General features: G+C 38.5%; 1 protein-coding gene across 2 annotated transcripts in view; it reads left to right on the top strand.

Moving 5' to 3' along the window:
- LOC114045951 (protein TANC1-like) overlaps positions 1 to 15,008 on the top strand; it is a 265,490-nt gene that overhangs the window by 228,306 nt on the left and 22,176 nt on the right. For both annotated transcript variants that reach the window (XM_027866163.1, XM_027866164.1), the window contains 2 exons: positions 251 to 436; positions 2,414 to 2,492. In XM_027866163.1, coding sequence (XP_027721964.1) covers positions 251 to 436; positions 2,414 to 2,492 — 265 coding nt within the window. The remainder of the gene's footprint in view (positions 1 to 250; positions 437 to 2,413; positions 2,493 to 15,008) is intronic.

Below are 15,008 nucleotides of genomic sequence, written 5' to 3'. Positions count from 1 at the left end.
CCGTGGAAATGTGAATTTATGACTCATTATTTAGGGAATAGTTGCATGCATTGCAGAGAAAGGTTCAGATTTACAGAGTCACTGTGTTTGCTTTAAAATAATGAGCGCCTCTAGTGCATTTGAAATGTAATTTGAGTTGCTTACAGTACTTCTGGAATGTTTCTTTTCTTAATCAAGGTACTCCTGTAATCCTTTCAGAAGAATAACAGTCAGATGGTGTGGTTCTTTCCTTCCTCCTTCCCTAATGTAGATTGATCACCTGGACAAGAAAGGCCAATGTGCATTAGTGCACAGTGCTTTACGGGGACACTGCGACATCCTTAAATTCCTGCTGAATTATGACTGGGCAGCTAGTACTTATCAGCAAAGCATGTTAAGGAAAAGCCAGGCTCTTCAGCAGGCATTGACTGCAGCCTCTAGTATGGGGCACGGTGAGGTAAGTACTGATTTAGTTGGAAAAATCCTTCCAAAATTGGTGCTACTGGAGTCATCTCTTTTTTTCCCTTTAGTCTTGTAAGAGAATATACATTTATAGCATTTTCAATGGGAATGGCTTTTCTGTAATTATAATGCCTGTGACATATAAAGGAAAAGAGAAAAATTTAGAATTTTTTAAAAATGTAGACTCTTGGTTGATCTACATGGAAGAGGCTTTTTGTCAGATGAAACTCCCACAAGGTGAATGTCCAAGTGTTCCATGAAAGTAAACAGGTCAGGAACATAGCTGGGTTAACTTTGAAGCCTAAGTGTCTTTCAATCTTGATTTCTCGTTTATTAATCAGGCAAGTGAAACTGACATTTGTCTTCAGTCTTATCTTGCTCAATTCTTCCTTCTCTCCTCTCTTTTTCTTCATTTACTCTTTTCACTTTAGTCATTCCACCTTTTTTTTCCTCCTTTTTGGTCCACTAGGAATGTGGCTAGTCATGTGGAATCTCCATTCTAAAATGGTTCATGAATACTTGAAGGATTTTAAAATCTAGGACTTCAAAGCCCTGAAAGGCTGTGAGGATTGTGGTTGTTCTGTCAGTCTTTGAGGAAAAATAGTGTAGACCTTTGAAACCTGAAAAGCAGAAAGTACCATCTGAACTATTCAGAGATGTCCACCAATGTTGCTTATAGCTCAAATTGAGGATTTGAACTTGTAATAAGACCTGTTTATGCCATGTGCCATTTGTTCATATTTCTGTTCAAATCTAGACTCGAACTAAAATTTTCTTCTTCCTCTTCCAGCTCCCGTTAATCTAACACCTTTACTTCGTTTTTTATTTGTAGCATTCATTTTTTTATCTCCACTATCTAACTGGATATCTAAGCTCCTATATTTTGACTCAGTTTGATTTTCTCTGCTGTAAGGCAGATTTTGCATTCAGTTTGTTGCTGGCCTTTCTTACAAACCTATGCGTACTCGCGCGCGCACACACACACCCATATACCTGCGCAGCTCACATGTGTGCGCGCGCGCGTGTGTATGTGTGTGTGTGTACACACATAGATATAGATATATGAAAGAATGAAGGATTTTTTATTGACTTAAAATTTTTCACTTGGTGCTAACATTTTAAAATCCAATTTGAGAGAAGGGTAAACACAACTTCTTATCACTTCGTATTTAAATCAGCATGGAAGGAATGCTGTGCAAGGGAAAACTTGACATACCTAGTAACTATTTGATTTAAAAGATAGGACTCTTTTACCAAATGAGTTGAGGGTTATGGGCTGTGAAACTTGAGGGAGAATCAGAGATTCCTTCATGCTAATAAAAGTTCTCCTTCCTTCACGTCCTTCTAACTCCCATCACGGTTGATGAGGTGAAAGCTGCCAATTCCACCTCATTACATCGACAGGCCAATAGTTCAGCATGTGGACACTTCAGTTGATCTCGGAGACAGTGCTACTTTCTGTCTTTGCTCCTTAGAGAACAGTGGGAGAGCTTAAAGCCCTCTTTGATGGAAAGATTCCCTTAGGGAAAGAGAAAGTGTTTTTCTCTAGTGTAATGAGCTAACCATGCTGCTTGGATTTTACCTGTAGTGAAGAAATACATTCACCTTGGCTTTCTTTGTGGGAAAACAAATTAGTCCTACTCTTGAGGCTTAGACGGAAACAGTCCTTTGTATGATTGATGGTGTTCTTTGTTGATTTGCCTTTTGTACTTAAATCATTCTGGAATTTCACAGAATCCTAAAGTTCTAAGAATACCCATTTGAGATGGTTATTGCTTTAATTCTTAATAAAGGCAAGGATAATTTTTAAAGTTTGTGTTTGAAATCTGTTTTGCCAACGTTGTATCTCCCCTTATATGGAAAATAATGCTGGGTGTTTAGTGATTGTTTCTGAAATTCTCTCTCTTGTGATTCATGGGATATAATAAGCCCTTGTACTGTTATTACTCATCAAATTACCTGTTTTTGACAGGTGGTCCAGTGCTTGCTGGGAATGGAAAAGGAATATGAAGTAGATGTCAATGGCACAGACACATTGTGGGGAGAAACAGGTAATTATACTGCTTGTAATCCGGAACATCTTTAAAAAATATTTTGCTCCCATTTTGCCTGAGTTGTCTTAAATAGGAATTAAACAGCACGCAGCTTTATTATTTTTGTCACCAGACAGTTGAAGTTTCATGGGAGTTTTTTTTTTTTCAAATGTGAACATGAACAGACATGATTTAAATTAGAAACCTGAAAATCAGATTACTTGAGCACACCATATAAAAAGGCCATTCAAGTTTTGGGACAATTTAGAAAGAAGGTACATTTTAACGAAGACTCAGGTTTATTGTCTGAGTTTGCCATGTGGATGATAGACAAGGGGCCTCTTCACATGTTTGATTTGCCAGCTGACCTGTTGTTTACATGGAGTATTTACCTGTCAAGCACCTGGAGATCCTAACTAAGATGAGTGGGATGTGTCCCTGCCTTCAAGGAGCTCATGTGGACTCGAAGGCTTTGGGGGAGGAATAAGACATGTTCACAAATAAATGTAAGTTAATGTTGGTCGGAATACGAGCAACTGGTATCTAGTAAAAAGATGGTCTCCATTTGGTCTGCACTCATAAAATGTATGGGATTTATGCACATAAGTGTGTTTAGTATGCATTTTAAAATATATGGTCTCTGTGTGCATAGTTATATATACTACACATGGCCTCTGCATAGTTATATATACTATATGTGGTCTCTGCATTGTAAAGTGCTTATTTCCAAGTGCTTTAAAATTATTTATTAGGTAACAGGTTAATCAGTACGCAAGCCAGCTGGTGGTGTGTGGAGTTTTTAGCTAATTAGCTATGCTAATTTAGGAAAAGCATCTGGGATTTTCCTGGCCTCAAGTGTAAACAGTCTATTTTTATTAATCCCTTACGGGCATTACAAGGAAAAAAAATCAGAATGGACATACGCCCTTTAAATCTGTGTGCTGGTTAGAAATTAGTTTTGGTCTTTTCACTTGTTTTGTGGTTATAGTAAATGGTTATTTTTATTTTTAAAGTGTTATTTTCATTGAGATCTTATTTTTATGTCACCTTTATTCCCAAATGTATTTTTTCCCACTACTCTCCTCATTGAGCCATTCCTTTTAACATAAAGTCAAAAGAGAGAAGAAAGCATTTCTGCAAAACTAAACCATACTGTTAACATATATGCAGTGTTCCACACCCATGCAGTGTTCTACCCTTGTAAAGAAGGGAAGGAAGTGCATTTTCACTTCTCTAGGGCCAGGCTTAGTTGTTATAATTGTATATTGATCAATTAAGGCTTGTTTATTTTTTGTATTTACTTTGTTGTAAACATTTTATATAATTTTCCTCATTCTACTTAATTTATTCTTCATCAGTTCATGAATCTTCCTTTACTTTTCTGTTTTGTTACTAGTCTTCGTTCCTTGGGGCTTAGTAATATGTCGTTACTCTCATGTCCTATAGTTGTCGGGTAGTTTCCCTGTCTGTTATGTTTCTAATCCTTTACTACCTTCAGCAAGATGCTGCTATAAATGTGTTAGTGATTATGGGATCCTCTACTCTCCTTTCCACTCATCCTTCCCTTCTTTTCTTCCCTTCTCCTTTCTTGCCTCTCTCCCTCCCTTCCACCTTCCTTCCCTCCTTCTCTCTCTTCCTTCCTTTTCCTGCCTTTCTCTGGACTGTCTTTGAGCTTGGATGATTATTTTCCAGAGCTTGTCTTTTTGTTTGTTTGTTTTGCTTTTTTCTTTAGGTAGTCGGGGTTAAATGACTTGCCCAGGGTCACACAGCTAGGAAGTGTCAAGTGTCTGAGGTCACATTTGAACTGACTCCAAGGCTGGAGCTCTATCCACTGTGCTAGCTGCCCCTTAGAGCTTGTCTTTTAAAGTTGGTCAGCACGTCCCCATTTTGCAGTTGAAGAAGGTCCACTAAGATGATTGATACAGTGATCCCAGAAAGAACCATTGGTATGAGCTAGTCAAAAATAACATTCTCAGTGTATGATATTTTGGGACAGAGGTGCTTAGGATTTTTTAAATTTACGTTTTCTTTTTTTAAAAAAATCAGCTTAGGGTTAGCTAGGTGGTGCAGTGGGTAGAGCAACAGCCCTGAAGTCAGGAGGACCTGAGTTCAAATCTGGCCTCAGACCAAACACTTGACACTTAATAGCTGTGTAACCCTGGGCAAGTCACTTAACCCCAATTGCCTAAAAAAAAAAATCAGCTTAACCATCAACAAAAATGGATATTTCTTAATACAAAAAAGAGGACTGTATATGAAAACATCAGCTTTTAAAACATTTAACTTTTTCCCAGTAGTGTCAAAATCGCTGTCTTATATTCCTTTCTGAACTTTTTATTTTCTCCTTTTTGTTTTTCAAAATGTCTTATTGATGCTTTTGCTGGTACATCTCTCACTCCATACTCATTTATTCCCCCCTCCCCCAATATAACCCTTTCTATGTAAGAGTTACAAATGAAGGGGTTACAGATAATTCTTCCCAAGTATAGTCAGATTTGTTGTATAATTTTACTATGTACTGTATTAAAATACTGTAGTATATCTGTAAAATAGTATAGTCTTTTAAAAACATAGTCTGTGTGTTGATAATAGTTTTATATTAAAATTTGCCAAAGCATTCCAGGTAGGAGGGGGCCTTTAACAGTCTTATACCAACCCATGATTTTTACAGGTTTGGAAACTGAGGGTCTGAAAGCTGAAGTGATATTAGTTCCATTTGTATCACAAAGACTAGGATTAGCATTGTAATCTTGAATCCTGGCCCTTTTGTGTTAAGGGCACTGTCCCTAATAAAATTAAGGGCATATTTATAGAAAAGTAGTCTCATCATTTGTTTCCTTGAGTTCAGTCTTGTTTGCTTCTCTACTTTTAACACTCCAGGTTGCTTTGTAATTGAATGAACAGAAAGTTTTCCCACTTTTCTGTTCTCTTTCCTATTGGAGCCCATTGCCTATAAAACAAGATATCCTGCAGCATGTTCAGCAACGCTTAAACTAGTTACTGAAGGCTGTTTAAACTGTAAAAGCTCATGTTGCCTGAAGAAAGTGCTGTGTGGTTCACTAAGCTGGCTGATTGGGAAAGCCTTAGAAATGCTGCTCTGGAGGGGTGGGATGGCAGGAGGCCTCTTTCCACCCCGGCCTCCATTCTCCCTTCCCTTAAGCTGCTCTTCTGCTGATGGCAAAGGGGCTTGTGTTCACTGACACAAATTATGGATGTCCCATCAATCTTAATACAAAGTAAACGATGGTTCAGCCTGTACTTGCCCAAACCTCATACATAACCATCTATCTTCATATTCCCCTTTTGAAGCCTGGGATGCAGCTCATAGCATTCTTCAGCTGGCTTGCCAGTGAACCTCTGATCAACCAAGAGGCACTGATGTGACTTTAAAGACATAAGACAGCAAGCTCAGCATTTCCTGGGCTGAGATGACCAGGCGGAACTTTTACTGGGCCCTGTGTGTTATTGTAACTTTGCCTGCCTTGTCTGCTCATTATTTCTCTTTGACATTTTTTTTTCTTTGTTCCATCAGCCCCTGGATATGATGCCTTCTCTCTCTGTCACTCTTCCCATTAGCATAGCACTTTTCAGTCTAATCTTTCTCCATTGTCTCCTCTTAACTAGCTTTTGATAGTGTGCCGCTGACCAGCTCCATTTGTAATATCCCCTTCACTCTTCCAGGGAAGAGAGGCAGTTAGGTGTCTCAGTGGATAGAGCAGTAGGCTTGGAATCAGGAAGGAGTTAATTCTGATTCTACCTCAGACCTTAGTAGTTGTGGTGACTTGAGACAAGGCTTAACCTCTTTCAGCCTTGGTTTCCTCATCTGTAAAATAAAAGGGTTGGACTTGGTGGTCTCTAAGGCCCCTTCCAGCTCTAAATCTAAGATTCCATGGCCTCGGATTCCTCCTTTTCCCTGGGTTGATAGAATAGAGCACCAGACTGAGTATAGGGAAGACTGAGTTGTAGTTCAGTCTTGGCTCTTGGCTGACTGTGAGATATTGGATAAAACTCTTAAGTAAAGAATATCCAAAACAAAGGTTTTTGAGCTCTTTTTGTTTGTTATCGACCCCCTTGTCAGGCTCCTGAAACTCATGGACCTCTTCTCACAATTATGTTTTTAAATACATAAACTAAAATATAGAGGTTTTCAAAGGAAAACAATTATTTTGAAATAGAGATGCAATTTCTCCCAAGGTTAAGATCCCTTTAATTCTAAGGTGATTTGGAATTCCTAAGAAAATTTGCCCTGAGGGCAGGAAAAGCCCTCATGTTCAGATTTATGCTTGAACATAATTTGGCTCTTCAGCCGGCTGGATGACAACTCTCTAGATCCATTCGCCCCTGAGTGAATGAATAGGAAAGAAACCAAGAGTGAGAAATCTGGTCACTTGTGGGAAATAATGATAGCATGTATGACTCGTGGAGCTTCCAAACAAATCTCATCTCTGAGAACTACTGTCTGCCCTGGGCTCTCTCCTCTTCGTGCTCCTTTAGTAAGTGCGTTCATGCCCATGGGTTCAATTATCCCCCCATTACATTTGTTTCCCAAATCTCTATTATCCTCTCTAAATCTCACATGAGAGACAGTATGATATAGAGGATAGAGACCTATCTTTGCAGTGAGGAAGGCCAGGATTCCGGTCCACTCTCAGACACAGGCTGGCGTTGTCACCTTGGTCAACTCACTTAAAGTACCCTCGTGGTCATCCGTAATAGTCAGCTCCTTCTGTGGATCAATGATGTAATGCCCAGTGTGAATACTGTACACCCTTGACTGGTGTAGATCCTCTCCCCACCAGATGTTGTCATTTCCCAACGATTTCTCATCCCAAGCAGATTTCTTCTTTGTAACAAACAAGTACATTCAAGCAAAACAATCCAAGATAATTGTTCATGGCTTCAAATGGACACCTCATCCCATACCTTTTGTTCATCATCTCTTGGTTGATGGATCATCAAGCCTTCATCAACTTCTCTGAAGTCATAATTGGTCACTGTATCCATCAGAGTTCTGCAGTCTTCTAGTGATGTTTTCCTGTACGTTATTGTGGTCACTGTTCTAGTTCTGTTTACTTGGTTCCCTATCATTTAATATACATCTTCCAAGATTCTTTGAATGGGCATTTCATATAGTTCAGCAATGTTATGTTACATGCATATACTCCAATTTGTTTAGCTATTCTCAATCATTGGAAACTCACTTTGCTCCTACTTCTTTGCTATGGGAAAAAGGACTTACAGAAAAAATTTTGTCCTGTATCAGACCTTTCTCTTTGATTTCTTTGGAAAATGTATTTAGTAGTGGTATCATTGTGTTTTTATACATTTTTTTTTTTACCAGGGTGATGGTTACTTTGGGTATGTTTATTTTAGTCACTTTTAAAATAAAATTCCAAATTGTTTTCCTGAACATTTGGACTAATTTACATTTCTATCAGCAGTGCATTATTTTGCCTGTCTTCCTGTGACCTCTTCACCGTTTATCATTTGGGGCTTTTGTCATCTTTACCAATTTAATAGGTGTGAGGTGAGACCTCAAAATTGTTTTCATTTATTTTACTATTAGGGATTTGGAATACTCTTTCATATGGTTGCTGCTGACTTTCTTTTGCTCCTCTGAAAGCTGCCTGTTCTTATCTTTTGGTAAATGGCTTTGTTGTTTTTGTTTAGATATTTTTAGTCATTTCTGATTTTGGGGGGTTTTCTTGGCAAAGATACTGGAGTAGTTTGCCATTTCTTCTCCAGTTCATTTTACAGATGGGAAAACTGAGGCAAACAAAATTAAGTGAATTACCTAGCGTCACACAGCTAGTAAGTCTGAGACCAGATTTGAACTCAGGTCTTCCTGACTCCAGGCCCAGCACTCTATCCACTGTGTCACCTAGCCACCCCAATAAATGGCTTAGAGCTCTTGGAGTTGCATGGCCACAATGAGGGTATTGTCCTTAATTCTTGATGTGTCTTTTTTTCCAATCTTGCATGCTTTAGAAGCAGACTTTGTACTGTGTAAATTGCATAAGAAAGTAACCTTGTTGTACTTGTGACACTGAGACGAAGTAAGAAAGAATGAGAACTCTGATTGGAGAAGGTAGGGTCAGTTTGAGAGCATGGAATAGTTAATGGCATAGCCAACATCATGGTACAATGGAAAAAAAAAACACAACACTAGTTTTTGGAATCAGAGACCCTGGGTTCAGATTCTGCCTCTATCTCATAGTCATTTAGCTTCTGTGGGCCTCAGTTTCCTTACCTTTTGAATGAAGAGGTTGAATAGATGGTCTCTAAGGTCCCATTCAACTCTAAAGCTATGATGTTGTTGGTTGTCTACTTGCTTTGTAACTTTCCTACACCTAGTAGACATAGTAGACGTCCATTCTGAACAGCCTCACTAATGTTGCTTCAGTATTTAGCACATTCTCATAAGCACCAGGATGCTTCATTGGAAATGTTATATATACCATGTTGTGAACAACTAAAGATGGTATGTGAATTGATGTCCAATAGACTAGCAGTTGGGTAACTAGGAGGCACAGTGGATAGAGCGTCAGGCCTGGAGTCAGAAAGACCAGAGTGCGGATCCAGCCTCAGACACTTACTAGCTGTGTGACCCTGGGCAAGTCACTTAACCCTGTTTGCCTCAGTTTCTTCATCTGTAAAATGAACTGGAGAAGAAAATGGCAAACCACTCCAGTGTCTTTACCAAGAAAACCCCAAGTGGGATCATGGAGTCGGACACAACTGAAACAACTGAACAACAAGACAAGCAATTGGTGCTGACCACCAGCACTCTTGAAAATTTGCTCTCAGCATATTTTGTCCTCTTTGTTCCACCGCCCCCTTTCTCTCATCTTTTCGGTTTTCCAATAGTCTAGTTGTTCCCATGCTCTGGCCTTCTCTGCCTCCTCACACTGCTGCCCCAGTCATTTTGCCTTCCGTGGAAGTGTTCCCTGCCTCCCAGAATTACCCCCATGATTAAAATCCCCCTTCTTTCAGCCTACTTTTCTCATCAAGGTTATTGGTAGAGAAGTGGTGTGATTATCTGGATCGGCCCTGCCCCCACCCTGAGTTATATGCTAGAAGAACAGAGTTCAAGTGCTTGATCTCTTGCCTTTGAAAAGTTACTTATCATCAGCAGATAGAGTTAGGTTTTCCATCACAAAGTAAAAAATTTGCTGATCATTAAGAATATATGAGGAGAAATTCTTTAGTGACACACAAATGGTAAAATATTCATAAAGAAATGTAGAGCAGATAGTATAATGAAAAAAAAACCCACTGAATTTGGAGTCATAAGGCTTGGATTTATATTCTGTCTCTGTCCAGCATTGGGTTGGCCTAGATAATCTGTACAGCCCTAATCTTAAATCTGGCCTCTCTTTCTTTGGAGCTGGAAGGCAACCTAGAGATTATCCAGTTTAGCCCTCTTAATTTCGAGATTAGGACCTAAGGGCCAATGATGTTCAGTGATTTTCCCAAGGTCACAGAACATGTAAGCAGCTGATCTAGAATTTAAAACCAGTTCTGACTCTAAGTTCATCATTCTTTGTACTATAATGGGGCTGTTTCTTGCTTCATTTATCTCTTTTAAATGAGTTCATCCAAATAATTTGTCATTTGTGAGTTTGTGTTAACACAAGCTTCACACCAGATCGCCATACCTTAGAACTACTCCTTATATTCTTATTTAACAAATCTCTCTCTTCAGAGTTCACAGACATGCACAGTTCAAAATAGTTAGCCAAGTGGTATGTGTACTCATTTCAAGTGATGCTTATACCCTCCTTTTTTTTTAATCAAAAAATTTTTTTTCTCACTTAAGTATTTTTGTCCCCTATTATGTCAAGATAGTTTTCAACATTCATTTTTGTAAGATTTTGAGTTCCAAATTTTTCTCCCTCTCTCCCTTCCCCTCCCCCTCCCCAAGACAGCAAACGGTCTGATATAGGTTATACATGTGCAATCATGTTAAATATATTTCTACATTAGTTATGCTGTGAAAAAAGAATCAGAACAAAAGAGAAAAACCAAGAAAGAAAAAACAAAAAACAAATTGAAAATAGTATGCTTCACTCTGCATTCAGACTCCATAGTTCTTTCTCTGGATGTGGATAACATTTTTCATTATGAGTCTTTTGGAATCGTCTTGGATCATTGTATTGCCGAGAAGAACTAAGTCTATCATAGTTGATCGTCTTACAATGTGACTGTTACTGTGTACAATATTCTCCTGGTTCTGTTCACTTCACTTTGTATCAGTTCGCTTAAGTCTTTCCAGGTTTTTCTGAAATTGCATGCTCATCATTTCTCATAGCACAATAGTATTCCATTACATTCATATACCACATCTTGTTTAGCCATTCCCCAAAGATGGGCATCCCCATAATTTCCAATTCTTTGCCACCACAGAAGGAGCTGCTATAAATATTTTTGTACGTGTGGGTCCTTTTACTATCTGTATAATCTGTTTGGGATATACCCCCTTTTAAGACCTTGAGCAGGATCCTTCTGTGTGTTCACAAAGATGTCCACCTCTCCCACTTAATCAGTAGCATGACTTTGGACAAGTCACTCAAACCTTCAGGCCTCAGTTTCATCATCTCTACTATGGAGATAATAATACTTTATTATTTCCTTTCTCCCAGGGTTGATGTGAGAAGTGTTTTCTGAACTACAGACTGCTTTTATAAGTGGGAGCAGCTATTGTTGTTATTGAATTGAACAATAGTTGGAAGCTTTTCTCTTATAAGATATAAGTTTAAAAACTGCGTTTCTATTTTTAGTGTATCTCAGAATATTTTGTTTTTAGAAGCTTTTCAGGTTCTCACCAACTTCCTGATATTTCTGGATGTAGGAGTTAAAAATACTCCAAATTCATTCTTTCTAATATTAATGTTTACTTTCTAAGAAACTGCTGTAAGGATGATGGCAGAAGAAATCTCATTGTCCTTTGCAATAAAAAGCTAGAATAATAAGTAAAAATAGAGAGGATAAATTCAGAACACAAGATTAAAAACCTTTTACTTAGGTATTAGGAGATGGAGAAAACTATTAAAAATTGGGGCTGCCACTAGGGGGACTTAATGGGGGAAAAGAGGGCCAGACCATAGGAGAAATCTGCTAAGCCTTCAAAAATCCCAATTGGATAATTTGCCTGGGAATAAGCAGTAGTCTGGAGTGTTCTGGTTGGATTTGTCATATTCTGCGGCCATTTCACTTCTTACTTTTATTGGGAGATTCCACTTTCATGGATGAACTGAGAATACCCTTGGGGCTGTAGCCTAGTTGTCCTTCAGGGTTCAGACCATTTTCAGATAAGTGAGTTTAACCTTGACCTCGCTTACTTAATTATGGCATTCGACTTTTATGGCTGAGCAATTTTAGTGTCATAATTGTCGAAAATATTTTATTAGGCAATTTTTATTCTTTTTCCAACAGTTGTATTTCATAGTGTATTTGGCACACGCATCTGTTGATAGTTTTGATTATGACTTTATGAGACTGGGAAGACACCCAGAGATAGCTTAGGGCATGTGGGCCAAGTTGATGTAATTGGAGAATTGTGAGGATCGAATGAGATTACATATGTAAGGTGTTTTGCAAACTTTAAAAGTGCTGTGTAAACTCCATGTCATGCATTGGATATATCCCCCTCTCTTTGTTCTGAATACAATCCTTTTAAGAGAAGAAGGAGCAATAGATTGTAGAGTTCTTTTCTTCTATTATGGCGATGTTTGCTGCATGTTTGTTAGATTGCATTACACCCGTGTTTTGTTTCTTCAAACTGTCTTCGGTTTTTATCATCATTATTTGGTTTTTAAAGTGTTACGTCCGACTGAACCCTCATGACCCCATTTTGGGGTTTTCTTGTCAGAGATACTGGAGTGGTTTGTCATTTCTTTCTCCAGCTCATTTTATAAATGAGGAACTGAGGCAAACAGGTTTAAGTGACTTGGCCAGGGTAACACAGCTAATAAGTGTCTGAGGCTGAATTTGAGCTCATGAAGATGAGTCTTCCTGATTCCAAGCCCAGTGCTCTATCGACTGCACCACCTAGCTGCCCATTTTAAAGCAGTTCTTCTGATTTGAAATCTTTTATTATTTTTCTGTTTTGTTTAGATGGTTGTTCTTTTTACCTTGAATCTAACCATCTGTTTGAGAATTTTTAAAAATTCTCAGTAGCTGGTACATTCTTCCAAGGAAATGTAATCATATTAAAATGCATTGAAGCATAAGCTAAACATTCCCTTAATTTAACAAATTGGCTAGGAGTCTTTCTCTAGAATTAGTTGATTAGTGGTTAATCCGTGGGGAGAAAGAACTCATAAATGTAGAAGAGGAAGACATAAATAATTGTATTTGGTATGTGACATTTCAAAGTTTGGTGCTTACCCAGGCTACTTGGTAGGAAAGAGGTCAATAAGGGTCAGTAAGCTATGCTTTGCAAATGACACTAAAAAAGTGTTATTTTTGGCCTGTCAGTTTGTAACTCTACAGCAATCTTATTGTTTAGAGTGTTCCACAAATGAATAGAGATCCCAAATTTAATTTATTCTTTTTTTTTAATCATATCTAGGTAGATATGCTTTCCAGCCACTTAATATAGTCCAGAAAAAAAAAAGTGGCATCTGGAGAATGTTTTATGTGATAGCTCTCACTCCTCCTCTTCCCAAACATGGCTTAAAGGCTATTGTTATATGGGACCCACCATAATGATACCAACTTTTCGTAGGCAGTGTCAGCTAACTATGAGTATTGTAATTTTTTCGGGGCGGGGTGCGAGGTAATTGGGGTTAAGTGATTTGCCCAGGGTCACACAGCTAGTGAGTGTCAAGTGTATGAGGCCAGATTTGAACTCAGGTCGTCCTGACTCCAGGGCCGGTGCTCTATCCACTGTACCACCTAGCTGCCCCAAGTTCTGTAATGTCTGCAAGGCTACTTTGAATCATACATTTAAATTCTCCTTGCTTTACTGAGGAAGGTTTTCAAGCAGAAAACATTAAGAAAGATTCCAGAAATGTTGTTACAGAGAATTTTTTAAATTCACAAAATGTTCAGACTTGTGCCAGTCTCCCATCTATTAAAAGACTTGGTGAGGTAAATGGATCTAATAATTAGACAGCCTATTAGTACCCCCCTCTGTGGGAGAGAGATGCTGAATGGAATGCTGTATTATCTTCAGAGCTCCAAGGGCCCTGCCTAATCTGCGTGTTCTTCCCCTGGGATTTTATGAACATGTGATGTTTGTCTAGCAAAGCAGTCACAGGACATAAAGTTGAAAACACATTTTTTTTTTTGTTGTTGAAAGACTGACTAGTTCTTTCAAACTTGTGGTAAGTGGATTTGGTATTAGATGAAAAGATTAGTCAGTCTTTAAATGCTGGAAAAATCTTCATTTTCCTCGTGTTTCTAAGTATACTTTTATTCTTCTTCCTCCAGAAATAAAAACATCAGCTGTGTTCTGAGAATCATAGGCCTTAGGTTGGGGGTAAGCAGCCTCCTGCTGCCTCCCTTATTTATTAAGAAGTGTACCGAAGTAGGAGAGTGGCCATTAGCATCTGCTCTTCTGCTTTGAGGTGTCTTGGCGTAGACAGTTTGTGATTGTTTGTGGCCACCGTTGCCACGGCTAGTTGCTAAGTGAAACCTCAGAAGAATTGATTACCGTGTACCCTAGCATGCTGCCTACTCCTGATTCTTCCTGATTCCGAGTCAGAGGAACAGTGACCACTAAGGGAACCAACAGAGATCTCTTTGTCACAGAACCCACACGTATACTTGTTTATGCAGACAGATTTTTATTTATTGTACTAATACATAACATATAAGTATACCTTGCAATTATCTTATGATATGTTCCTGATAAGTTGTTTTAATTTTTGTAAATAATTCATTTTCTATGCCTAGTGAAGCTTACTGTCCAATAGGTGAATGCTTTTGAAATCTCCACTCAAATTGATGTTTTGTTAGCATTTGTAATTAGTAATGATTTCTTTCTTTTTCTTTCTCTTTCTTTCTTTCTTTCCTTTTATTTTCTTTCTTTCTTTCTTTCTTTCTTTCTCTTCCTTCCTTCCTTCCTTCCTTCCTTCCTTCCTTCCTTCCTTCCTTCCTTCCTTCCTTCCTTCCTTCCTTCCTTCCTTCCATCCTTCCTTCCTTCCTTCCTTTTTTGGTGAAGCAATTGGGATTAAGTGACTTGCCCAGTTGTGTGTCTGAGGCTGGATTTGAACTCAGGTCCTCCTGACTCCAGGGCCGGTGCTCTATCCACTTATGATTTCATTTTTTTTTTCCAGAGTAATTCACTTTAACAAACTTTGAAGAAACACCCACTTAGATAAAAAGTTACCTTTTTACCTAAGATAAAAAGTTTAAATAAGACTCACAATGCCTGTCCTAGTGGAGCTTACATTCTTGTAATAGGACCAGAAATTTTGAGGTGAAAGGCAGTTAAGAGCTTAACTAGTTAGTCCAACCCCCTCATTTAACATATGAAGAAACAGGCCCCACAAGGTTACATAGCTGCCACAGTCCCACAGCAGCGAA

Source organism: Vombatus ursinus, unplaced genomic scaffold (genome assembly GCF_900497805.2).
Source record: "Vombatus ursinus unplaced genomic scaffold, bare-nosed wombat genome assembly UNPS02014779.1, whole genome shotgun sequence".
In the NCBI taxonomy this organism is placed as follows: Eukaryota; Metazoa; Chordata; class Mammalia; order Diprotodontia; family Vombatidae; genus Vombatus; species Vombatus ursinus.
This window is presented reverse-complemented; position numbering and strand designations above follow the sequence as displayed.